Source organism: Rhinoderma darwinii, chromosome 1 (assembly GCF_050947455.1).
Source record: "Rhinoderma darwinii isolate aRhiDar2 chromosome 1, aRhiDar2.hap1, whole genome shotgun sequence".
Taxonomy (NCBI): domain Eukaryota; kingdom Metazoa; phylum Chordata; class Amphibia; order Anura; family Rhinodermatidae; genus Rhinoderma; species Rhinoderma darwinii.
Window position 1 is genome coordinate 450485296 of NC_134687.1, and position 27560 is coordinate 450512855.

The following is a 27560-nucleotide window of genomic DNA, read 5'->3' on the forward strand; positions in this document are numbered from 1 at the left end:
ACTGGCATTGCAATTCTAGCGGGCGTTTGATATCAATGCATGAGAACCTTTCAATTAGTCTCAAGCATTAGGGTATTCATTAGACCCCGGGAGGTAGAGGACAAAATTTGGGCCCACACTTCATCCAACAGTGAATTGCCAAGACCCGATTCTCAACGCGTGGCATACGTAAGGTGTCATTTATAGGTCGTATACGGCTCCAGCGCAAAATGTGTAACAGGGCCCCCACCTACTATGTGCAAATTTATAATACTGGTGTCCACTTATGTCGCAAAGGGGTCTTTGGGCTCCCTCAGACACCAGGGTCTGGGGGCAACTGCTTCCTCTTCACCCCTTATAGCTATGCCCCTGCTGATGAGTAGCCTTATATAATATGATACTATGGTATATTATATTCTGTCCAAGATTACAAGTAGACGATGATAAATTATATATACAATACTATATAAGACTACAAATCTCTTTGTCACAAAGCAAAACATTAATTCAAACAATTGTTCATAAATAGCCTGAAGTTCATGACTTGCTGTACATTATAGTGTTTAGATATATTACAATTGTGTATACCTGCATCTTTCTAACTTTGCGCTTACAAGATGAATGGGACGACAATTGATGCTGTTCGCCTAAAGCTATCCCAACTCTCTACAGTCTGTCCTTTATTTTCAACTCAGATCATTTGTATCCCCTGCTTTATATTCTATCCAGTCAATCTCGTATCCCTCTATTAGCATTTTGTCTGATGCCCAGGCCATCTACTGGCTGTTTTCTTCTTGTATCTCAGTGCTTATAATCTACTGCACAGTACTCCCTCGTGGGTTGCCGTTTTTGCTTCCATCTGTATTTTCCTGAAGTTCAGCTTGTTAAATTCCTGAGAGATTTCTGCTATGCTTTTCCCCTTAGTTTCAGGAATGAAAAAATATATTACTGTTCCTGAAGTAATGATAACCAAAAGGAAGAGAAGGAAGCAGAAATGCTGTAGAGTCTCCTAGAAGATATAAACCCAAGAAAATATGGAGAGCATTAGAATAATCAGCAGATAGTGGTCAGAGAGATATAAGTTATCATTGTTTAATTATTCGAGATCAGCACATTTTCCTACTTCCAGGAATATTTTATCGTTAAAATTCTAGAAAAAATGTTAAATAACTTTGTAAATACTTGACTTTGCTTATTTTAATTTTAAGTTAGGGCCTGTTCACATCAGCGTTAGGTTCTGTTGATGGGTTGCGTCAGACTTTTCCGTCAGTTGAACACATCAACGGAAAGGCAAACGGAAACCATAGCTTTCCGTTAGCATTACCATTGATTTCAGTGGTAAAGCTAATGGTTTCCATTTGTCTCCGTTCTGCAGAGGACTCAACATTGATACACAACAATACAGAAAAGTTTTGGCAACATGCTCAACTTTTTATATACTAGTCTCACATTTTGAGCACAGTTCATTGCATCACTTTAGGGAGACCTTATCTTATGTTGTGTTTCATTGCATTATATCTGTTAACTATTTATAAATCTATATTAACTGACTCAGGATACGCTGTTAAAACTGGAGGTTAGGTAAGGGAGCAGTAGGCCTGAGCTGCATTGCTAATAGTCCTATCAAAAACTAATGTACAACAAGGTCCTTAACTTCTGAAGGTGCATTCTCACATGCCCACTGGCACCGGAAGTGTGCTGCATGACCAAAAACGTGATAAATACATATGCGTTTCTTACCACAAATTATTGCAGTTTTTGATGGGGTTTTTGTCCACATGGTAACTACAAATTAAATCCTTTATCGAAAAACCGTGGTAATTCACGGTAAGACACAAATAATTTTGCAATGCACTTTTTTGCCCATGTGGCACACTACTGGTGCCTTTCAAAACATGACAATACACCAATTCAAGCCCAAAGATTGTTATCAATTTATATTTATTACGTGTAAATATTAACCAGAAATGAGAGCTTGGTATTATAGGGTCCAACTTACCACAATATATGGGAAAATCATCCCCAGAATATAGAGTCCTACCCAGCTGAAAACTCCTGAGATGACAAAGGCTGGAATACGAGGGGCCTGTGCAAAGATTTCAACACACAAAGATATTGTAGCACCAGCTGTAGATGATAAGAGCCACTGTTACAAACCAAAATACCGTAAGCATGTGATACATGCAATTATTACCGAAATAGCAAAAGTAATCTTACATGGCAAGCATGCATCAAAGTATTCCAAATTTCATGTGAATTCAAGAAACCTGCACTCACCTGGCCCAGCCCCGTACAGAAAAATGAATGTAAAGGTGAGGCCAACACTGCAATATGGCATCCAGACGTATGCTTCCTATGAGATACAAGAATACATAGAGGTCTCATCCAACACTATTCTGTACAGAACATTTAAACTTGGAGAGATTTACTTACTTACAAACTTGCATGATTCTAAAGAAATAAAAAACTTTAGCAAAAAAGATGGATCTCCCTCAGACTTTAGGCTTACAGCTATTTAGACTGAACTATTTGTTTGGAACGTTCTTGTAATATTTAACGGCAGCTTTTGCCAAACACGATGGTGAAGTGATGGAGGAATCAATGGAGCTTCACATAAAGGCCAGTTTCCTATGGCCATAAAATGTACCAAACTTAGGTAACAATAGAACCCTATATACTCATGATATTCCCCATATACCCACGAAGGCCCTCAAATAAGTGAATAAAAGTAGATGCTACATGAAATCTTATCAATGTATCCAGAAAACAAGTGGTTACCTGCATTGCAAGTGTCACAGTTAGAAGTCCCAGGGTCAAAGCCATGAGGCTATAGCCTCCCAACAATAGAACCCTTCTTCCACAGCGGTCAATCAGGAGAGTCTAATAGACAAAGAAACCAAAAATAAAGATAAAAATAGACTATTTTTTTACGCTTTTTGGAAAAATAATCTGCTAATTCATTAATTGCAGCCTCCATCCATTTCTCTGAATGTACATTATAAGCATTCCCTGTATTTTCTGTAAGGGTATGTTCACACGGGCTATTTTCTAGCCGTTTCTCGGGCCATAAACGGCCGAAAAAAGGCCGAAGAATTGGAAGCAGAATGACTCCAAACATCTGCCCATTGATTTCAATGGGAAAAACGGGGTTCTGTTCCGACGGGGCGCCCGCGAAAAAGAAGTACATGTCACTTCTTGAGACATTTTTGGAGCCATTTTACATTGACTATAGAAAAACAGCTCCAAAAACGGCCGTAAAAAAACACCGCGAAAAACGCTAGATAATTTAAAAAAGTCTGAAAATCAGGAGCTGTTTTCCCTTGAAAACAGCTCCGTATTTTCAGACGCTTTTTAGTAAGCGTGTGAACATACCCTTAAAGCATGGTTAACTACATTGGGGCAATGCAGCATTGTGTGTCCTAACTAAAATAGTTACATATTTAGATATTTATTTAAATACATATTTACATCCATTTCCACTCCAAGCCCTAGTATGACTGGTATCCTCAAGGAGTCATCAATGTTAAATTATGTAATGACTGAAGTGTTTCCTACTACACCAGAGAAAGACTAGATTAAAATGCTAATGATTAGACTCAGAGGCGTAGCTTGAAGCTCATGGGCACCAATCTCAAACAGGGCCCACCACCTACCATGTGCCATTTATATTAATGATGTCTTCTGCTTCAGGGTCCGGGTGTGTCTGCTACCTCTGCAGCCCATTAGGGTATGTTCACACGACAGCGCAAAATACGTCTGAAATTACGGAGCTGTTTTCAGGAGAAAACAGCTCCTGAATTTCAGACATTTTTGCATGTTTTTCCCGGCGTCTTTTACGGACGTAATTGGAACTGTTCTTCATTGGAGTCAATGAAAAACGGCTCCAAAAACGTCCCAAGAAGTGTCCTGCACTTCTTTGATGCGGGCGTAATTTTACGCGCCATCTTTTGACAGCGACGAGTAAAATTACACCTCGTCTGCACAGAATATCGTAAAACATCGTAAAACCCATTGCAGGCAATGGGCAGATGTTTGTAGGCGTAATGGAGCCTCCATTACGTCTGAAAATAAGTCGTGTGCACATACTAGTGTATTTCCACATGCTAGTTAGTTGTGTGTTTTTTTTGCTGTGATTATTGCAGAAAAAGAATGCTGCGTTGACATAAAACTGGAAAAATGCTGGAGTTTAACCTTGTTTTGGCCTTAAGGCTCAGGGCCCATTTTTCAAATCTGACATATTTCACTTTATGTGGTAACAACGTCGGAATGCTTAAACCTATCCAAGCGATTCTGAGATTGTTTTCTTGTGACACATTGGGCTTTATGTTAGGGGTAAAATTTGGACGATATATTCAGTGTTTATTGGTGAAAAATTGCAAAATGTACAGAAAATTTATAAAAAATAGAATTTTTCAGAATTTAAATGCATCTGCTTGTAAAACAGACGGTTATACCACCAAAAATAGTTACTAGTTCACATTTCCCATATGTCTACTTTAGATTGGCATCATTTTTTGAACATTCTTTTCTTTTTCTTGGACGTTACAAGGCTTAGAACATAAACAGCAATTTCTCATATTTTTAAGAAAATTTCAAAAGCCTTTTTTTTAAGGTACCTGTTCAGTTCCGATGTGGCTTTGAGGGGCCTATGTATTAGAAACCCCCATAAAACATCCCATTTTGAAAACTAGACCCCTCAAAGTATTCAAAACAGCATTTAGAAAGTTTATTTAACCCTTCAGGCATTTCACAGAAATTAAAGCAAAGTAGAGGTGAAATTTGCAAATTAAATTTTTCTTGTTGAATTTCAATTGTATTAATTTTTTTTCTGTAACTCAGAAGGTTTTACCAGAGAAACAGTACTAAATATGTATTGTCCAGATTCTGCAGTTTTTTTAGAAATGTCCCACATGTGTCTCTAGTGTGCTTGTGGACTAAAACACAAGCCCCAGAAGCAAAGAAGCACCTAGTGCATTTTGTGGCCTCTTTTATATTACAATATATTTTAGGTAGCATGCCAGGTTTGAAGAGGTGTTGAGGTGCCAAAACAATAGGAATCCCCCAAAAGTGACCCCATTTCGGAAACTACACCCTTCAAGGAATTCATTTATGGTTGTTGTTACCATTTTGACCCCACAGTTTTTACACAGCACGTAGTTGAATTGGGCTGGGAAATTTAAAAAATGACATTTTTTCCAATAAGATGTCATTTTTGATCAAAATTTCTTATTTTCACAAGAAAAAAAAATACCCCATTTTGTTGCCCAATTTGTCCTGAGTGCAGCAATACCCCATTTGTGGTGATAAACGGCTGTTTGGGCCCATGGGAGGGCTCAGAATTAAAGGAGCACTATTTGTTCTTTGGAGTCCAGATTTTGCTGGATTGGTTGTCGGGTGCCATGTCACATTTGCAGAGCCCCAGAGGTATCAAAGCAATGAAAATCCACCAGAAGTGACCCCATTTTGAAAACTTCACCCCTCAAGGAATTCATTTATTGGTGTTGTGACCATTTTGACCCCATCGTTTTTTCACATAACTTATTTGAATTGGGCTGGGAATTCAAACAAAATTATTTTTTTCCAATAATATGTAGTTTTGGCTAAAAATGTCTTATTTTCACAAGAAATAAAATACCCTATTTTATGCCCAATTTGTGGTGATAAACTGACGTTTGGGCCCATGGGAGCGCTCAGAAGGAAAGGACCACCATTTGGCCTACTGGGGATTTTCTGGTGCGAAGTCATGTATGCAGAAGCCCCTGAGGTAGCAGTACAGTTGAAACCCCCAAGAAGTGGCCCCATTTTAAAAACTACACCTCTTAAGGCATTCATCTAGAGGTGTAGTGAACATTTTGACCGGAGACATACACCCCATAAACTGTAATGTGGGTTCTCACAGGTATGGCAATACCCTCAATGTGGCTGTTATCAGCTGCCTGGGCACGCAGCAGGGCACAGAAGGGAAAGATGAGGGGGATAAGCTGTGCGGAGTGCATCAGGGTAAGTAAAACTGGGGTAGATTAAAAATCAAGGGATATATGATACATTTTGAAGCACTCTTTCATACGGAGCCTTAGTTTTTCGGGACACATGTCACATTGATATATTGTGTCCTCCCTTATCCCCCACTTATAGCAGACTTTGTACCTCTTTAGATTTTTTTCTTTCTTGCCAGTTTGGGGAACTTCTCCTGGAAAGTGTTGCCCTGGTACGATGCGTGTGGCCCCGCTTCCAGAAGTACTGGGTGCCCCCCCTTCTTGGTCCCTAAATATTAGTTTCTTGATAACCACCTCTTGAAATTCCAGGAAAGTTCCCGTCTGGCCTGTACATCGACGTAGCACGTACACATTGTACAATGCCATCTGTATGATGTGCAGGGCCAGCTTCTTATACCACACCGCATGGCGCTGTAGGGCTTCAGGACTTGATCTGACAAGTCCACCCCTCCCATGTACCTATTGTAGTCCAGGATGCAGTCTGATTTGGGGGTCTCTGTACTGGTACCTCTTACAGGTACATGGGTACTGGTGTGGCATCTCTCTTGTCTTGTACTTGACACACAATATGTTGCTGCTGGATTCTGCCCTGCTCTCACCCCTTCTGAGTGTTTGCCCAATCAGTCTTAGGGAGGCCTCTCAGATTTCTTCTAGCAGTGCCGCATGCCGCAGGACTTCTGGAAGCAGTTGAAGAGTGGGACGCTGGAATAAAAATGATCCAGGTAGAGGTGGTAACTCTGGTCCAGCAGTGGGTGCACCAAATCCCACACAATTTTTGCATTAACTCCCAGTAAGTGGGGGGCATTCTGGGGGCTAAGCACTGGTGTCTTACCCGGCAGGTACTGGTGGAATTGAAGCCTCCCTTTAAAATGTACCAAGGACTCATCAATAGAAATACATGTCTCGGTGGTGTATGCTTGGGAAAACCGAAAACTGAAACTGTCTAATAGGGGTCTCCGTTTATACAAACGGTCAAACCTGGTGTAAAGGATCTGCCAGACACAGCTTCTGTGTCGACGCCCGTGGTTAGTCAGTCTGCACCTGCTCCTAAGTCTGATAGAGTGACTCCTTCTTCTACCACTCAGGCTGGGAGGCTGAGGAGTGGGAGAGCCTATCACAGCCTGGCCAGACGGTTCTAGCTCCCGCCCTCTGTTTATTTATACCTTCATTTCCTGCTTCTCCTTTGCCTGTGATTCTGCTTGTTTCCTGGCTCTGCTGCTGCTGCTGCTGCTGCTGCTGCTGCTTGTACTATTTGTCCTCTGCTTCATATTGACCCTGGCTTTGCTAACTACTCTCTTGCTCTGCGTTTGGTACCTCGTGCACTCCTGGTTTTACTCGGCTCATTCACTACTCTTGTAGCTCACGGTGTTGCCGTGGGCATCTGCCCCTTTTCCCTTAGCTTCTTTGTACCCTTGTCTGTCTGTCTGTCGTGCACATAGTGAGAGTAGGGACCGTCGCCCAGTTGTACGCCGTCGCCTAGGACGGGCCGTTGCAAGTAGGCAGGGACTGAGTGGCGGGTAGATTAGGGCTCACCTGTCTGTCTCCCTACCCCGTCTTCACATAATCACAGGCGTATATACATTTTCTACCCTGGTCCCTGACACAACTATGGACCCCCTTGAGACCCTGGCTCAGCAAATGCAGGGCCTCTCCCTACAGGTTCAAGCCCTGACTCAGAGGGGCAACCTGCATGATGCTACCCTGGTAGTGCCCCCCACCTCACCTCTGGAACCCCACCTCAAGTTGCCTGACTGGTTATCAGGGGACCAGAAGACTTTTTTCTCCTTTCGGGAGAGTTGTAGGCTCTATTTACGTCTTAAGCCCCACTCCTCAGGTTCTGAGAGCCAGCGAGTGGGTATAATTATGTCCCGGCTCCAGGACGGGCCCCAAGAATAGGCCTTCTCCTTGGCTCCTGACGCCCCTGAGCTTTCCTCTGTTGACCTTTTTCTTCTGCTCTCGGGCTCATATATGACGAGACTGACAAAAATGCATTTGCCAAAAGTCAGCTGGTGACCTTACGTCAGGGTAAGAGACCCGTTGAGGAGTACTGTTCGGACTTTAGGAAGTGGTGTGTAGCTTCTCGGTGGAATGACCCTGCCTTGAGGTGCCAGTTTAGATTGGGTCTGTCGAACGCCCTGAAGGACCTGTTAGTTAGCTATCCCTCTTCTGACTCTCTAGATCTGGTAATGGCTTTAGCGGTACGTCTTGACTAACGTCTCAGGGAATGACGACTTGAACGTTTTTGTGCCTTCTCCTCTGGCTCCCCCATGATGGCTCCCGAGGTGCCATTGCTTCGTTCTTCCACGGAAAACTCGGATGAACCTATGCAACTCGGGGCCTCCGTGTCTCCCCAACAACGTAGAGAGTTCCACAGGAAGAATGGTCTCTGCTTCTACTGTGGGGATGACAAGCATCAAGTGAACAACTGCCCTAGGCATAAGAATAAGCAGCCAGAAAACTTCCGCGCCTAAGTGACCATCGGGGAGGTTGCTAGGGGCGCACATGTATTTCCCGTAAATATGAAACCTAATAAGATCTTGCTTCCCTTTCAGGTCTCTTTTGGTGGTAGGTCTGCTACCGGCAATGCCTTCGTGGATTCAGGGTCTTCTGCTAATATTATGTCTGTGGAATTTGCTATGTCTCTAGCTATGCCTTTGATTGAATTGCCTAAACCTGTCCCGGTAGTGGGTATCGACTCCACTCCTCTTGCTAATGGTTATTTTACACAGCATACCCCTGTTTTTGAACTCCTTGTTGGCTCCATGCATTTGGAGCAGTGCTCTGTACTGGTGATGCAGGGATTATCGTCCGATTTGGTTTTAGGCCTACCCTGGTTGCAGATGCATAATCCCACGTTTAACTGGAATACTGGGGATCTAACCAAATGGGGTAATGAATGCATGACGTCATGTTTTTCTGTTAATTTTATTTCTCTCCCTGAGGAGGTGAACACTCTACCTGAGTTTATTCAGGACTTCGCTGATGTTTTTTCTAAAAAGGCCTCCGAAGTGTTACCTCCTCATAGAGAGTACGATTGCGCAATCGATTTGGTACCAGGAGCTAAGCTCCCTAATGGTAGGATATTTAATCTCTCTTGTCTCGAACGTGAAGCCATGAGAGAGTATATCCAGGAATGCCTGGCCAGGGGTTACATTCGCCCCTCTACTTCTCCGGTAGGTACTGGCTTCTTCTTCATAGGGAAGAAGGATGGTGGTCTTAGGCCGTGCATCGATTACCGAAACTTGAATAAGGTCACGGTAAGGAACCAGTATCCCCGTCCTTTGATTCCTGATCTCTTCAATCAGGTTCACGGGGCCCAATGGTTCTCTAAGTTTGATCTATGGCGGGCTTATAACCTTATCCGCATCAAAGAGGGGGATGAGTGGAAGACTGCGTTTAACATGCCCGAAGGTCATTTTGAATACCTTGTCATGCCCTTTGGGTTGTGTAATGCTCCCGCGATCTTCCAGAATTTCATAAATGAGATTTTAAGAGACTACCTGGGGGTATTTCTTGTAGTGTACCTTGATGACATACTGGTGTTTTCCAAGGACTGGTCCTCCCACATTGAGCATGTCAGGAAGGTGCTCCATGCACTTCGGGAAAACAAACTGTTTGCTAAAACCGAGAAATGTGTGTTTGGGGTGCAAGAGATACCATTTTTGGGTCAAATTCTCACTCCTGCCAAGGTTCAGGCTGTGGCTGAATGGGTCCAACCTGCCTCCCTGAAGGCATTACTGTAATGACGGGGTAGGGAGACAGACAGGTGAGCCCTAATCTACCCGCCACTCAGTCCCTGCCTACTTGCAACGGCCCATCCTAGGCGACGGTGTACAACTGGGCGACGGTCCCTACGCTCAATAAGTGCACGACAGACAAACAGACAAGGGTACACAGAAGTTAGGGAAATGGGGCAGTTGCCCACGGCAGCACCGTGAGCAATGAGAGTAGTGAACGAGCCGAGTCAAACCAGGAGTGTACGAGGTACGAAACGCAGAGCAGGAGAGTAGTGAACGAGCCGAGTCAAACCAGGAGTATACGAGGTACCAAACGCAGAGCAGGAGAATTATCAGTAAAGCCAGGGTCAAATTGAAGCAGAGGACAAAATGTTCAAGCAGCAGCAGCAGAGCCAGGACACAGACAGAATCACAGGCAGAGGAGGAGCAGGAAATGCAGATATAAATAGACAGAGGGCGGGAGCTAACTCCGTCTTGCCAGGCTGTGATAGGCTCTCCCACTCCTAAGCCTCCCAGCCTGACTGGTAGAAGATCGTGTCACTCTCTCAGACTTAGGAGCAGGTGCAGACTCATGACCCACGGGCGTCGACACAGAAGCTGTGTCTGGCAGATCCTTTACAGTACCCCCCCTTTTAATAGGGGCCACTGGACCCTTTCTAGGTGGACCTGGCTTATTGGGGAAGCGAAGATGGAACCTCCTGAGCAATACCCCAGCGTGAACATCCCGGGCAGGTACCCAAGTCCTCTCCTCAGGCCTGTATCCTCTCCAATGGTCCAGGTACTGGAGGGAGCCTTGGACCATCCTGCTGTCCACAATCTTGGCCACCTTGAATTCTCCCCTTCAGGGGTGAGAACAGGAACCGGAGGTTTCCTTGAGGGAGCCAAGGACGGGGAGCAGCGTTTAAGGAGGGAGGCATGAAACACGTTGTGTACTCGAAAAGATGGGGGTAACTCCAGTTGGAAGGAGACAGGGTTAAGGACTTCAATGACCTTGTACGGCCCTATATATCAGGAAGCAAATTTTTTGGACGGGACTTTAAGGCGCAAATTTTTAGAAGATAGCCACACCAGATCCCCGACCACAAACAAGGGGTTAGCAGAACGTCTTCTATCTGCCTGAGTCTTTTGTATGCTCTGGGACGCGTCTAGGTTCTTCTGAACCTGGGCCCAGACTGTGCACAGTTCCTGATGAATGACATCTACCTCGGGATTTATGGAACTACCAGGTGAAACGGAGGAGAACCGTGGATTAAACCCAAAATTACAGAAAAATGGGGAGACCCCTGACGAGTTACTGACCCGGTTATTAAGGGAAAATTCGGCGAGGGGAATGAATGAGACCCAATCATATTGACAGTCAGAGATAAAACACCTTAAATATTGTTCTAGAGACTGATTAGTCCTCTCAGTTTGGCCATTAGTTTCAGGATGGAAGGCCGAGGAGAAGGACAGATCAATCTCCAACTTTTTACAGAAGGCTCTCCAAAACAATGAAACAAATTGTACCCCTCTGTCAGAAACAATATTGACAGGAACCCCATGGAGACGCAGGATGTGTTTGACAAACAAGGTAGCTAACGTCTTAGCATTGGGTAGTTTTTGAGGGGCACAAAGTGGCACATCTTACTGAAACGGTCTACTACAACCCACACCACCGACTTGCCTTGAGATGGCGGCAAATCGGTGATAAAATCCATGGAGATATGGGTCCAAGGTCTCTGGGGAATGGGCAAAGAACATAGTAAGCCCACTGGTCGGGACCTGGGAGTCTTGGACCTAGCACAAATTTCACAAGCGGCGACGTAGGCCTTAACATCTTTAAGCAACCCAGGCCACCAATAGTTTATGGCAATGAGATGCTTGGTACCCAGGATGCCTGGATGGCCAGATAGTGCAGAGTCATGATTTTCCCTGAGTAACCTTAGCCGGAATTGCAGGGGAACAAACAGCTTGTTCTCAGGAAGGTTCCCGGGAGCAGAACCTTGATCAGCCGCAATTTCGGAGACTAAGTCGGAATCAACAGAGGAAATGATTATACCTGGAGGCAAAACACAAGCAGGATCTTCCTCCGAAGGAGGGCTGGCCATGAAGCTACGCGACAGTACATCAGCCTTAATATTTTTAGACCCAGCCCTATAGGTGGCCAAAAGTTGAATCTAGTAAAAAATAACGCCCATCGAGCTTGTCTCGGGTTTAGCCTCCGGGCAGATTCTAGGAAAACCAAATTCTTGTGGTCGGTAAGGACCGTTACCTGGTGCCTAGCCCCCTCGAGGAAGTGGCGCCACTCTTCAAATGCCCATTTAATGGCTAAGAGTTCGCGGTTGCCAATATCATAGTTACTCTCAGTGGGCGAAAACTTCCTGGAGAAGTAGGCACAGGGACGGAGATGGGTGAGGGACCTGGTACCCTGGGACAAGACAGCCCCCACTCCCACCTTGGAGGCGTCAACCTCCACGATGAATGGCTCCATTTGGTTAGACTGAATCAGCACAGGGGCCGAGATAAAGCACTTCTTAAGGACCTCAAAAGCCTGGACCGCCACTGGAGGCCAGTAGAGGAGATCAGCACCTTTGCAAGTAAGATCCGTAAGAGGCTTAGCAATGACCGTGAAGTTAGCAATAAATCTCCTGTAATTATTAGCGAACCCCAGGAAGCACTGTAACGCCTTCAGGGAGGCAGGTTGGACCCATTCAGCCACAGCCTGCACCTTGGCGGGGTCCATGCGGAATTCATGAGGAGTGAGGATTTGACCCAAAAATGGTATCTCCTGCACCCCAAATACACATTTTTCGGTTATAGCAAACAGTTTGTTTTCCCGAAGGGCCTGGAGCACCTTCCTGACATGCTCAATGTGGGAGGACCAGTCCTTGGAAAACACAAGTATGTCATCAAGGTACACTACAAGAAATACCCCCAGGTAATCTCTTAAAATCTCATTTATGAAATTCTGGAAGACCGTGGGAGCATTACACAACCCAAAGGGCATGACGAGGTATTCGAAATGACCTTCGGGCGTGTTAAACGCCGTCTTCCACTCATCCCCCTCTTTGATGCGGATAAGGTTACAAGCCCCCCGTAGATCAAACTTAGAGAACCATTGGGCCCCGTGAACCTGATTGAAGAGATCAGGAATCAAAGGAAGGGGATACTGGTTCCTTACAGTGACCTTATTCAAGTTTCGGTAGTCAATGCACGGCCTAAGACCACCATCCTTCTTCCCTACGAAGAAGAAGCCAGTACCTACCGAAGAAGTAGAGGGGCGAATGTAACCCTTGGCCAGGCATTTCTGGATATACTCTCTCATGGCTTCACGTTTGGGACAAGAGAGATGAAATATCCTACCCTTAGGGAGCTTAGCTCCTGGTACCAAATCGATTGCGCAATCGTATTCTCTATGAGGAGGTAACACTTCGGAGGCCTTTTTAGAAAAAACATCAGCGAAGTCCTGAACAAACTCAGGTAGAGTGTTCACCTCCTCAGGGAGAGAAATAGAATTAACAGAAAAACATGACGTCATGCATTCATTACCCCATTTGGTAAGATCCCCAGTATTCCAGTTAAACGTGGGATTATGCCTCTGCAACCAGGGAAGGCCTAAAACCAAATCGGACGATAATCCCTGCATCACCAGTACAGAGCACTGCTCCAAATGCATGGAGCCAACAAGGAGTTCAAAAACAGGGGTATGCTGCGTAAAATAACCATTAGCAAGAGGAGTGGCGTCGATACCCACTACTGGGACAGGTTTAGGCAAATCAATCAATGGCATAGCTAGAGACATAGCAAATTCCACAGACGTAATATTAGCAGAAGACCCTGAATCCACGAAGGCACTGCCGGCAGCAGACCTATCACCAAAAGAGACCTGAAAGGGAAGCAAGATTTTATTAGGTTTCATATTTACGGGAAATACCTGTACGCACAAGTGACCTCCTCGATGATCACTTAGGCGCGGAAGTTTTCCGGCTGCTTATTCTTACGCCTAGGACAGTTGTTTACTTGATGCTTGTCATCCCCACAGTAGAAGCAGAGACCATACTTCCTGCGGAACTCTCTACGTTGTTGGGGAGACACAGTGTAAAGGATCTGCCAGACACAACTTCTGTGTCGACGCCCATATGTAATCAGTCTGCACCTGCTTCTATGTCTGTGAGACTGACTCCATCTTCCACCACCCAGGATGGCAGGCTTAGGAGTGGGAGAGCCTATCACAGCCTGGCCAGACGGAGCTAGCTCCCGCCCTCTGTCTATTTATACCTGCCTTTCCTGTTCCTCCTTGCTTGTGATTCTTCTCTGTTGGTTTCCTGGCCCTGCTGCAGCTTCTTGAACTATTTGTCCTTGCTTCATATTGACCCTGGCTTACTGACTACTCTCCTGCTCTGCGTTTGGTACCTCGTACACTCCTGGTTTGACTCGGCTTGTTCACTACTCTCCTGCTCTGCGTTTGGTACCTCGTACACTCCTGGTTTGACTCGGCTCGTTCACTACTCTTGTTGCTCACGGTGTTGCCGTGGGCAATTGCCCCTTTTCCCTTAGCTTCTGTGTTCCCTTGTCTGTTTGTCTGTCGTGCACTTATTGAGCGTAGGGACCGTCGCCCAGTTGTACCCCGTCGCCTAGGGCGGGTCGTTGCAATTAGGCAGGGACTGAGTGGCGGGTAGATTAGGGCTCACTTGTCTGTTTCCCTACCCCGTCACCAGGTAACGGTCCTAACCGACCACAAGAATCTGGTTTTCCTAGAATCTGCCCGGAGGCTAAACCCGAGACAAGCTCGATGGGCGTTATTTTTTACTAGATTCAACTTTTTGGTCACCTATAGGGCTGGGTCTAAAAATATTAAAGCTGATGCACTGTCGCATAGCTTCATGGCCAGCCCTCCTTCGGAGGAAGATCCTGCTTGTGTATTGCCCGCAGGTATAATCATTTCCTCTGTTGATTCTGACTTAGTCTCCGAAATTGCGGCTGATCAAGGTTCAGCTCCCGGGAACCTTCCTGAGAACAAGCTGTTTGTTCCCCTGCAATTCCGGCTAAGGGTACTCAAGGAGAATTATGACTCTGCACTATCTGGCCATCCATAGTAAGCCCATGTTCTTTGCCCATTCCCCAGAGACCTTGGACCCATATCTCCATGGATTTTATCACCGATCTGCCTCCATCTCAAGGCAAGTCGGTGGTGTGGGTTGTACTAGACCGCTTCAGTAAGATGTGCCACTTTGTGCCCCTCAAGAAACTACCCAATGCTAAGACGTTAGCTACCTTGTTTGTCAAACACATCCTGCGTCTCCATGGGGTTCCTGTCAATATTGTTTCTGACAGAGGGGTACAATTTGTTTCATTGTTTTGGAGAGCCTTCTGTAAGAAGTTGGAGATTGATCTGTCCTTCTCCTCGGCCTTCCATCCTGAAACTAATGGCCAAACTGAGAGGACTAATCAGTCTCTAGAACAATATTTAAGGTGTTTTATCTCTGACTGTCTATATGATTGGGTCTCCTTCATTTACCTCGCTGAATATTCCCTTAATAACCGGGTCAGTAACCCTTTTTCTGTAATTTTGGGTTTAATCCACGGTTCTCCTCCGTTTCACCTGGTGGTTCCAGCAATCCCGAGGTAAATGTCGTTCATCGGGAACTGTGCACAGTCTGGGCCCAGGTTCAGAAGAACCTAGAGGCGTCCCAGAGCATACAGAAGACTCAGGCAGATAGAAGACGTTCTGCTAACCCCTTGTTTGTGGTCGGGGATCTGGTGTGGCTGTCTTGTAAAAATTTGCGCCTTAACCCTTTCAAGACTGAGCTCATTTTGACCTTCATGACCAGCCCCATTTTCTCAAATCTGACATGTGTCAATTTATGTGTTAATAACTCTGGAATGCTTTTGCCTATCCAAGCGATTCTGAGATTGTTTTCTCGTGACATATTGTACTTCATGTTAGTGGAAAAATTTGGTCAATAAATTCATTGCTTATTTGTGAAAAATACCAAAATTTTGAGAAAATTTGCAAAAATTATGATTTTTCTCATTTTAAATGTATCTGCTTGTAAAACAGATAGTAATACCACACAAAATAGTTACTATTTTACATATTCCATATGTCTACTTTATATTTGCATAGTTTTTTGAACATTATTTTATTTTTCTAGGACGTTACAACGTTTAGAACTTTAGCAGCAATTTCTCACATTTTCAAGAAAATTTCAAAAGGCTATTTTTACAGGGACCAGTTCAGTTCTGAAGTGGCTTTGAGGGCCTTATGTACTAGATAGACCCCATAAATCACCCCATATTAAAAACTGCACCCCTCAAAGTATTAAAAATAGCATTCAGAAAGTTTCTTAACCCATTAGGCGCTTCACAGGAATTAAAGCAAAGTAGAGGTGAAATTTACAAATTTTATTTTTTTTGCTGAAATTAATTTGTAATAAAAAAAATTCTGTAACACAGAAGGTTTTACCCGAGAAATGCAACTCAATATTTATTGCCCAGATTCTGCAGTTTTTAGAAATATCCCACACGTGGCTCTAGTGTGATAATCGACTGAAACACAGGCCTCAGAAGCAAAGTAGCACCTAGTGGATTTTGGGGCCTCCTTTTTTTAGAATATATTTTAGGCACCATGTCAGGTTTGAAGAGGTCTTGTGGTACCAAAACAGTGGAAATCCCCCAAAAGTGTGACGGTTTTGGAAACTACACACCTCAAGGAATTTATCTAGGGGTACAGTTAGCATCTTGACCCCACAGGTCTTCTGCTATATTTATTGGAGTTTGTCTGTGAAAGTGAAAATCTACTTTTTTTCTGAAAAAATATTTAAAAAAAATAATATTTGCAAGGAATAAAGATTAAAAAGCACCCCAGAACTTGTAAAGCTACTTCTCCCGATTACGCCAATACCCCATATGTGGTACTAAACTGCTGTTTGGACCCACAGCAGAGCTCAGAAGGTAAGGAGCGCCATTTGGATTTTGAAGCGCAGATTTTGCTCGATTGGTTTTCAGTGCCATGTCGCGTTTGCAACGCCCCGGAGGGAGCAAGACAGTGGAAACCCCCCAAAACTGACACCATTTTGAAGACTACACCCCTCAAGGAATTGTTCTAGGGGTATAGTTAGCATTTTGACCCCACAGTTTTTTTGCTGAATTTAGTGGAATTAGGCCGTGAAAATGAAAATCTACTTTTTTCTGAAAAAACATAGAAATGTTTAATTTTTACAATGAATAAAAGGAGAAAAATTACCCCAAAATTTGTAAAGCAATTTGTCCTGATTACAGCAATACGCCATATGTGGTAATAAACTGCTGTTTGGACCCACGGCAGGACTCAGGAGGGAAGGAACAATATTTGGCTTTTGGAGCTCAAATTTAGCTGGACTGGTTTTCGGGTGTCATGTCGCATATGCAAAGCCCCTGAGGTACCAAAACAGTGGAAACCTCCCAAAAGTCCCTTTAGGGGACTGGAATGAGCGATCATTAGGTCGCTGGTACAATACACTGCAATACTAATGTATTGCAGTATAATGTCATTTTACAGGCTCCTGTAACAGCGCGATCGCTGTTCCTGTCCGTTAGTCCCGGGTGTCAGCTGTAATACACAGCTGACAGCTGCAGAATATGGAGCGGGCGCAGCGCGTGAGCCCGCTCCATATATAACCCCTCGCACCACGACATTCTATTAAGTCGTGGTGGGCCAAGGCGTTAATGCGCAGCGGATGGTGCAAAGTGAAAATTAAAATTTTCCACTGATATGCCATTTTAATGCACAATATATTGTGCCCAGTTTGTGCCACTGAAGACAAATACCTCATACAATGTTGAGCGGGTTCTTCCGGATATAAAATGTCATATATGTGGACGTAAGCTGGTGTTTTGGCACGCTGTGGGGCTCAGAAGGGAGGGAACACCATTTGGCTTTTGGAGCGCAGATTTTGCTTGGTAACTGTTCTGTTTGGGGTTTTGCTCGTATTTCAGTTATGATGTGGGGGTATATGTAAGCTGTGCGGGGTACATCAGGGCATAATAAGAGGGTATAATAATGGGGTACATAAATAATAATTCGCAGATATGTGGCCGGTGTCACACTGATAAATGGCGCCTGATCCTATCCGCTTTTGGAACACTCTGCACATTTTTTGCATCGCCATATTCTGAGAGCCAGAACTTTTTTATTTTTTCTCCAACGGAGCTGTGTGAGGGCTTATTTGTTGCGGGACAATCTGTACTTTTCATTAGTATCATTTTAGGGTACATGTGATTTTTTTTTATCACTTTTTATTAGATTTTTTTGGAAGCAAAGTGACAAAGAAACATAAATTCTGACAATGTTTTTTGTATTTTTTTTTTTACAGTATTCACCGTGCGGTATAAATGACATTGTACTTTATTCTGCGGGTCGGTATGATTACGGCGATACCAGATGTATATAGGTTTTTTATGTTTTGTGGCGATTGCGCAATAAAATCACTTTGATAAAATTATTTATTTTCTGTGTCACCATATTCTGAGAGCCATAATTTTATATTTTTCCGTCAAAAAAGCGGTGTAAGGGCTTGTTTTTTGCGGGACGGGTTGTAGTTTTTATTGGTACTATTTTTGGGTACATGCGACTTTTTGATCACTTTTTATTCTATATTTTTGGAGGGTGGATGACCAAAAAAAAGTGATTCCGACATTGTTTTTTAATTATTTTTTTTGCGGTGTTCACCGTGCGGGAAAAATAATATTATAGTTTTATAGGTTGGGTCGTTACGAACGCGGCGATACCAAATATGTGTACTTTTTTTAACATTTTCATTTTTTTCCTATAATAAAAGACTTATTATAGGAAAAAAAGCATTATTTCTTTTTGTAACTTTTATAACTTGTTTTTACACTTTTATAAAACTTTTTTATTACTTTATTTTTTACTTTTTACTTGTTTTACTTGAAGCCTGGCAGCACTGATCGCTGCTATAATACATTACACTACCTAGGTAGTGTAACGTATTATAAACTGTCAGTGTGACGCTGAGAGTCACACTGACAGGAAGCTTATGAGAACCAGCATCCGGCTGGTTCTCATAGGCTGCTGTGCATGGCAGACCCGGGGGCCGTTATATGGCCCCCGGTTCTGCCTTATAACCGACTGGAGCACCAGCAATCGGTCCCCGGGAAAGTTTGTTGTAGCAACAAACTTTCCAGTTTGTTATAGCAACAAACTTTCCAGTTCGTTGCTACAACACACTTTCCCTGCGATCACATGACCGGGACCTGAACTAATCAGGTCCCGATCATATCTCCGGGAACAGAGGTAGGTGATAACAGCGCGATCCGGGTGTCAGCGCTACTCTGAGACACCCGGATCGTGCTTTTAACACCCACCGTGAATTCACGTCGGCACTGCACAGAGCCCAGCAAGTGCCGACGTGAATATACAGTGGGCGGTCGGGAAGCGGTTAAAGTCCCGTCCAAAAAATTTGCTCCCCGGTATATAGGGCCGTACAAGGTCATTGAAGGTCTTAACCCTGTCTCCTTCCGACTGGAGTTACCCCCGTCTTTTCGAATACACATGTTTCATGCCTCCCTCCTTAAACGCTGCTCCCCGTCCTTGGCTCCCTCGAGGAAACCTCCGGTTCCTGTTCTCACCCCTGAAGGGGTAGAATTCGAGGTGGCCAAGATTGTGGACAGCTGGATGGTCCAAGGCTCCCTCCAGTACCTGGTCCATTGGAGAGGATACGGGCCTGAGGAGAGGACTTGGGTACCCGCCCGGGATGTTCACGCTGGGGTATTGCTCAGGAGGTTCCATCTTCAGTTCCCCAATAAGCCAGGTCCACCTAGAAAGGGTCCAGTGGCCCCTCATAAAAGGGGGGGTACTGTAAAGGATCTGTCAGACACAGCTTCTGTGTCGACGCCCGTAGTTAGTCAGTCTGCACCTGCTCCTAAGTCTGATAGAGTGACTCCTTCTTCTACCACTCAGGCTGGGAGGCTGAGGAGTGGGAGAGCCTATCACAGCCTGGCCAGACGGAGCTAGCTCCCACCCTCTGTCTATTTATACCTTCATTTCCTGCTTCTCATTTGCCTGTGATTCTGCTTGTTTCCTGGCTCTGCTGCTGCTTGTACTATTTGTCCTATTCTTCATATTGACCCTGGCTTTGCTGACTACTCTCTTGCTCTGCGTTTGGTACCTCGTGCACTCCTGGTTTTACTCGGCTCGTTCACTACTCTTGTAGCTCACGGTGTTGCCGTGGGCATCTGCCCCTTTTCCCTTAGCTTCTTTGTACCCTTGTCTGTCTGTCGTGCACATACTGAGAGTAGGGACCGTCGCCCAGTTGTACGCCGTCGCCTAGGACGGGCCGTTGCAAGTAGGCAGGGACTGAGTGGCGGGTAGATTAGTGCTCACCAGTCTGTCTCCCTACCCCGTCTTTACAACTGGGGTCATCTCGGAGTAGGCAATGCTCATTAGGAGAAGCGAAGTATTGCCTCATTTTTAGTTTTTTTTTAGGTTCCAGTTCAGTTCTGAAGTTGCTTTGAGGGGCCTATATATTAGACACCCCTATGAAACACCCCATTTTAGAAACTAGACCCCTCAAAGTATTCACAACAGCATTTAGAAAGTTTATGAACTCTTTAGGTTTCACTGGAATTTAGAGCAAAATAGAGGTGAAATTTACATATTTATTTTTGTCAGAAAATCCTTTTTATACCATTTTTTTCTATAACACAAAAGGGTTTACCAGAGAAACGCAACTTAATACTTATTGCCCAGATTCTGCAGATTTGACAAAATATCCCACATGTGGCCCTAGTGTGGTAATGGATTGAAGCACCGGCCTCCGAAGCAAAGGAGCACCTAGAGGATTTTGAGCCCTTCTTTTTATTAGGCACCATGTCCGGTTTGAAGAGTTCTTGTGGTGCCAAAACAGTGGAAACCCCCAAAAGTGACCCCATTTTGGAAACTAGACCCCTTGAGGAATTCATTGTAGTTTTCTTGGGGTGCATGCGACTTTTTGATCAGTTTTTATTCTATTTTTAGGTGGCATGGTGACTAAAAAACAGCAATTCTACTATTGATTTTTATTCTATTTTTTTACAGCGTTCACCGTGCGCTATAAATGACATTTATTCTGCGGGGCGATACGATTACGGCGATACCATATGTTTATAGTTTTTTTTATGTCTTATGGCGTTTGCACAATAAAATAAGTTTTGTAAAAAATCATTCACTTTTTGTTTTACCATATTCTAAGAGCCAGAACTTTTTTATTTTTCCATCAAGAAAGCCGTGCGAGGACTTATTTTTTGCGTAACGAACTGTAGTTTCAATCATTACCATTTTTAGGTACATGCGACTTTTTGTTCTCTTTTTATTCCATTTTTTGGGAGGTGAAGTGACCAAACAATTGTGATTGTGTTACGGTTTATTATTTTCTTTTACGGCGTTCACCGCGCGAGATAAATAACAAAATAATTTTGTAGTTCAGGCCGTTACGGACGCGGCGATACCAATTATGTATAGTTTATTTATCTATTTTTATTAATAATAAAGGACTGATAAGGGAAAAAGGGGGATTTTTACTTTTATTACTATTAAAGCTTTTATTTTCTTATTTTTACACATCTTTTTTTCCTTTTTTTTTCCTTTATTACTTTGTCCCTCTAGGGGACTTGAGGGCAGGAGGCCCTGATCGCTATTCTAATACACTTCACTACATGCCTAGTGCAGTGTATTAGAGCTGTCAGCTACTCACTGACAGCAAGCATAGTGGGTCCTGACTTTGTCAGGACCCACGAGGCTTCCGTCGATAGCATTCTTTGGTGTCCGGTTGCCATAGTCACCTAAAAAAACGCGATCCCTATTGAACACGGCTTTTAAGGGGTTAATCAGCAGGGACACAGCGATCGCAACTGCTAAACAAGACAGCAGCTGTCACAGCTCCTGTATGTGTCGGGAGGACGGCTGAAACGGCCTTTACTCCCGTGACGTACTATTAGGTCATGGAGCGCGAACGATACAGCTACAATGACCTAATAGTACGTCCTGGAGCCGGAAGGGGTTAAAAAATAAATTTAAAAATTGCGATAATTGCAGTAAACAAATGCCACGAAACCAGCACGTGTAAATTTACCCTTAGGGCTTATTCAGATGAACGTGATATACGTCCGTGCAACGCGCGTGATTTTCATGCGCCTCGCACGGACCTATATCCGTCTATGGGGCCGTGCAGACAGTCCGTGATTTTTACGCAGCATGAGTCCGCTGCGTAAAACTGACGACATGTCCGTTCTTTGTGCGTATTTCGCGCATCACGCACCCATTGAAGTAAATGGGTGCGTGAAAATCACGCACACCACACGGAAGCACTTCCGTGGGACGCTCGTGATTCGCGCAACAGCAGTAAAAGAATGGATGTAAACAGAAAAGCACCACCTGCTTTTCTGTTTACAAACATCCAAACGGAGTGTCATAATGATGGCGGCTGCACGAAAATCACGCAGCCGCACATCATATGGGGATGACACACGGAGCTGCTAAGTGCCTTTTGCGCACGCAAAACACAGCGTTTTTTGCATGCGCAAAACGCACACGCTCGTGTGAATCCGGCCTCAGTTGGTGTTTTTCTTAACCCCTTAAGGCCACTAATACTCATTTTTACGTCGGTCACTAATGGGCTTTAGGCTAGGCTGATGCCTTTTCACGTCAGCCTAGTCTAAGTCCTGCACGGGTCTCCCGTGCAGGCAGGAGCCGGGGCTCTGCTGTCTGATGACAGCTGAGCTCCTGCTCCAACGCCCGCGATCGAAGTTTACTTAGATCGCGGCCGTTTAACCCGTTAAATGCCGCCGTCAATAGCGACCGCGGCATTTAACTTTGTTTACAGAGTGAGCTCCCTGTCACCCATCGGCGGCCCGCGAATGCAATCGCGGGTCTCCGATGGGGTGTCATGGCAGCCGGGGACCTGATAAAAGCCCCCAGGTCTGCCCTGGACATATGCCTGTTAGGACGCGCCGGAGGCACGTCCTAACAGATTGCCTGTCAGATTTACACTGACAGGCAATAATGCTCTGGTATACGAAGTATACCAGAGCATTATAGCAGCGATCTGAAGATCGCACAGTAAAGTCCCCTAGTGGGACTAATAAAATAAGTCATCAAAGTGAAATAAAGATTATTAATAAAAAGTACAGTAAGAAAATAAATAAAACCATTTTTTTCCATAAAAGCGTAAAAAAAAAAAAGTACACATATGTGGTATCGCCGCGACCATAATGACTCCATTAATAAAGTTAATATGTAATTTAAACCGCAAAGTGAACACCGTAAAAAAAAAACGCAAATAACCATGGCGAAATTGCAATTTTTTTCCATTGCCCCCCAAAAAAGTCATAATAAAAATGAATCAATAAGTCCCATGCACCCCAAAACAGTACCATTCAAAACTACGTCTTGTCCCGCAGAAAACAAGCCCAAAAAATCACTACATTGATTGAAAAATAAAAAAATTACAGCTCTTGGAAAGCGACGATGCAAAAACAAATAATTTTAGTTCAAAAGTGTTTTTATTGTGCAAAAGTCGTAAAACATAAAAAAAACCTCTACATATTTGGTATCGCCGTAATCGTACCGACCCATAGAATAAAGGTAACATGTTATTTACGTCGCACAGTGAACGGCGTCAATTTAAAAACGCATAGAACAATGGCGGAATTTCAGTTTTTTTTTATAATCCCCCCAAAAAGGTTAATAAAAGTTAATATAAAAATTATATGTACCGCAAAAAACAAGTCCTCATACAGCTATGTAGACGAAAAAATAAAAAGGTTATAGCACTTTGAATGCGACTATAGAAAAACGAATAAAATAGCTTGGTCATTAGGGCCTAAAATGGGCTGGTCACTAAGGGGTTAAAACCAACAGATTTAGGCTGGGTTCACACGACCTATTTTCAGGCGTAAACGAGGCGTATTATGCCTCGTTTTACGCCTGAAAATAGGGCTACAATACGTCGGCAAACATCTGCCCATTCATTTCAATGGGTTTGCCAACGTATTGTGCAGACGACCTGTAATTTACGCGTCGTCGTTTGACAGCTGTCAAACGACGATGCGTAAATTGACTGCCTCGGCAAAGAAGTGCAGGGGACTTCTTTGCCACGTAATTTGAGCTGTTCTTCATTGAACTCAATGAAGCACAGCTCAAGATTTACGAGCGTCTCAGACGGCTCGCAAAATGCGAGGAGGAGCATTTACGTGTGAAACGAGGCAGCTGTTAACAGTCTGTCTTTTCACACGTAAATTCCTCTCATCGTGTGAACATACCCATACTGTACACTATAAAATGTATTCTAGAAAACAGTCCACAAAGTCGTTCATACACTGGCAGGTCAGCAAAGACAAACAGCAGAAGTTAGGACTTACACAGATCATCGTAGAAACTAACTCAAAACTCCCAATTCCCAAAGAAACATATGCAATCTGGTCCTCGGGGAAGCCGGCCTCATGAAACACATCATATGCATAGAAGTAAATCTGTTGGATCATGGGAAGAAGTACACAAATTTACAGCAATGAAAACAGGATTCAGTCATATCGAGCTCTAGACTATGGATACCTTATAGCAACTGTTTGTACTACCCAGCAAATCGGAGATGGTTGTATTGGAGATTTTGCACCAACACATCCCATAAAATAGAACCCTTCTACATCATTTGCAAAATTATCTCAGCTCAGCTGCTTACATTTTTCTTCTCTTGCAATCACTATTAGCACCATAAGGGCTTGTCCACACACAACGGAATTGCTGCAGAAAATTTCTGCAGCAATTCCGTTGAAAAATGCACATATTTCGCTGCAGCAAAAACACACCATTTCCTGCGTTTTTTTACGGCATATTTTGCTGTGTTTTTCACAATGTTAGGAGATGGTGACATCTCCCCTGAAAAATGCAGCAATTCTGGCCGCACGTCTATTTCTGCTCATAATTTTTACGCAGCATGTGGATGACATTTGTTAAGTCTTTTCCAAAATTCCGTCCGTAAAAAACGCGGCAATTCCGCAGCGTGTGGACGAGCCTTTAGGACTTATCCACTCGTAGCGGATTTGCTGCAGAAAATTTCTGCAGCATTTCCGCATAAACTAGCAGACAATCCGCTGTGGAAAATCCGCACCATTTCATGTGTTACTACGGAAAATAGTGCGGATTTTGCGGCGTTTTTTCATGTGTTACTGCGGAAAATAGTGCAGATTTTGCTGCGTTTTTTTTCCAGGCTGTGTGATGGTGATATTTCTTCAAAAAAACGCTGGAAATCAGTCCACTTTCCGCAGCAGTAATTGACATGCTGCGGAACTAAAATTACTCACCGCAGGTGAATTTCTGGACTGAATTTTTCCGCAGCGTGTAGATGACATTTGTTCAATCGCACCCACTTTGCTGCTACTGTATTACGCTGCATATTTTCCGTCCGAATTGCGGACAGAAAATACGCAGCAATTCCATTACGTGTGGACAAGCCCTTAGTCTATGTTCACATGTGGCAGTTTTGTTGTCTAATCTTTTCATGTACTGCCAGCTTAATATGTGAATGTTTTATGGGGAATTTGCAATAATTTCTTGTCATAAGACGGCAAACATTTTCTTCACTAAAATTTGCCTCCATCCTAGTTAAACATCCCTGCAGATAAGTTCTCAGCTGTCTACCAGAAACAACATTGCTGATATCCATTACATTCTTTTTGGACCCTCAAATAAGGTCAGTTTCTTGATTTAGGCCCCATGCACATGGCCGTGCCCGTAATCATGGCCTGTGATTGCGGGCATGACTGACTGCTGACGGCCACCAGCATTTTCGGCCCATGCTCCCATACAAAGTATGGGAGCACGGCCCGTAAAACACGAAAAAATGGACATGCTCCCTAATTCCCGGCACAGTTCTACGACACGGACACCTATGTGTAGCGATATGGAAAGATGTCCGCGGCCAATAGAACTGAATGAATTACGGACCGTAATTGCAGTCCGTAATTACGGGCGATTTTGCGGTCGTGTGCATGGGGCCTTATTCTGTAATGCACATCAGAACAGTTGAATCCTAGATCAAACAATTCTAACAATTATGTAATTCTAATACCTTTCATGATTTTATATATAAAATTATCATGACATTAAAGCAACACTCCGGAAAATCCTGTGTTATACTGGGGAGGGGATCTCCCTTTCGTGTTCTTGGAAACTGCGTGATGCACCCTGCACTAGGTATAACACAGTGTATTCGCTTTGCCCGGACTGTTGCTTTAATTCTTTTTCTGAAAATTCTAAATAATACTCAACTGCATTAGCACCACTAAGTTGAAGACTGAAGATTAAACCAATCATAGCAAGGAGTTGATAGCGATGAGTGGGGTCCCTTAATAGCTCCAGGACACCCATTCTTTTTCCTTTCTTTTGGGTATTTTGCTCTTTCATCATTTCATCAATGACTGGTTGGTGATCTCTATCACCCCACAACTGTTTCAGTGCTTGAGAAAAATAAAAAAGTGTTAGAAAAAGTGTTCGTAGGTTGTTCACATCAGCGTTAGGTTCCGTTGATGGGTTCCTTCAGACCTTTCCGTCAGGGGAACCCATCAACAGAAAGGCAAACGGAAACCATAGATTTCCGTTTGTATTACCATTGATTTCAATGGTAATGCTTCCGTTGCTAATGGTTTTTGTTTGTCTCCATTCCGTAAGATTTCAGTTTTTTTAATGTAATCAATAGCGCAGTAGACCCGGGGCAAATATTCAGTTTGGCGTCATCCCCCCAACTTCTTTCCCGACATCTCCTTCCCCCTCGCTATGTTTCCTCTCTCTACCAATCAATTTTTTTTTTTAATGTAACTCGAGGATAAAACCATTTGTACATTCTACAAGTAATATAGTTATATAAGGTAGTTAACATAATAATACATTTTAAAAAAAAGAATGAAATATGTCAGTGTGCCTGACTAAAACAAATTGTATAACTGAGGCTAATTAAACTATATGGTGACATAATGAACAGCCTCCTCTTGTAGATAGTGCCACATACCCCCATTGTAGACAGTGCCACACAGCCCCTCCCAGTAAATAGTGCTACCCCCTCTTGTAGATAGTACTACACAGCCCCCCTGTAGATATTGCCACACTCCCCCTTTAGTAGATAGTGCCACACCACCACTTGTAGATAGTGCCCACCCCACCCCTTGTAGATAGGAGTGAAATCCTCAGCCAGAGCGTTGCCGACACTCCTGGAGGAGCCCCTGACGTCACTGTCCACATGGCCGCCATCAGGGCAGTACTGCTGGGACTCGTGTCAGGGGCCTGGCAACAAGGATGAAAAGAAGGGGCCTGTCCGCTACTTTAAACATTTCATTGAGGGCCCCAGCGTTAGTTACTTGGAGAAAGGAACGGAACCTGCAACGTAACGGGCCGTTCTTTACTCTGAAGTAACTTACGCCGGGGCCCTGAGAGGAAGATGCTGCACGAGCAGGAAACAGAAGCTCCGTGTCATGTGTGGAGGGAGCTGCCCACAAGACAGCTCCAGGGGAGGGAGGAAGAAGGAAGAGCTGGAGAGGAGCAGTGCCACGCAGCTCCCCTCCTCCTGCCTGCAACTTGAAACAGCTGAGGAAGATTCCTCCAGGACAGGTAAGAGGGAGCTGTAATGTTATGTGTCGGGGATTCTTTACAGATCGTTTTTGTGGGGGAGGGGGAACTTAACAGTAAATGCTATATGTGGGGAGGGGGGACTTGGCTGTGAATGCTTTATGTGCGGGAGGGAATTTTGTGTAAAACGTTTTTGTGGAGGAGGAGGACCTAACTGTAAATGCTGTATGTGGGGAGGGGATTTTGTGTAAAATGTTTTTGTGGGGAGAGGGA

The 27560-nt window shown here is 44.0% G+C and overlaps 1 protein-coding gene across 1 annotated transcript in view; it reads right to left on the reverse strand.

Moving 5' to 3' along the window:
- Positions 1–787: 787 nt before the first annotated feature.
- LOC142743395 (solute carrier family 2, facilitated glucose transporter member 11-like) overlaps positions 788–27560 on the reverse strand; it is a 63491-nt gene continuing 36718 nt past the window's right edge. The window contains exons 7-12 of the mRNA XM_075854141.1: positions 25998–26185; positions 24089–24199; positions 2758–2859; positions 2257–2332; positions 1979–2106; positions 788–988 (exon numbers count right to left, since the gene is read on the reverse strand). Of these exons, the coding sequence (XP_075710256.1) occupies positions 788–988; positions 1979–2106; positions 2257–2332; positions 2758–2859; positions 24089–24199; positions 25998–26185 (806 nt within the window). The remainder of the gene's footprint in view (positions 989–1978; positions 2107–2256; positions 2333–2757; positions 2860–24088; positions 24200–25997; positions 26186–27560) is intronic.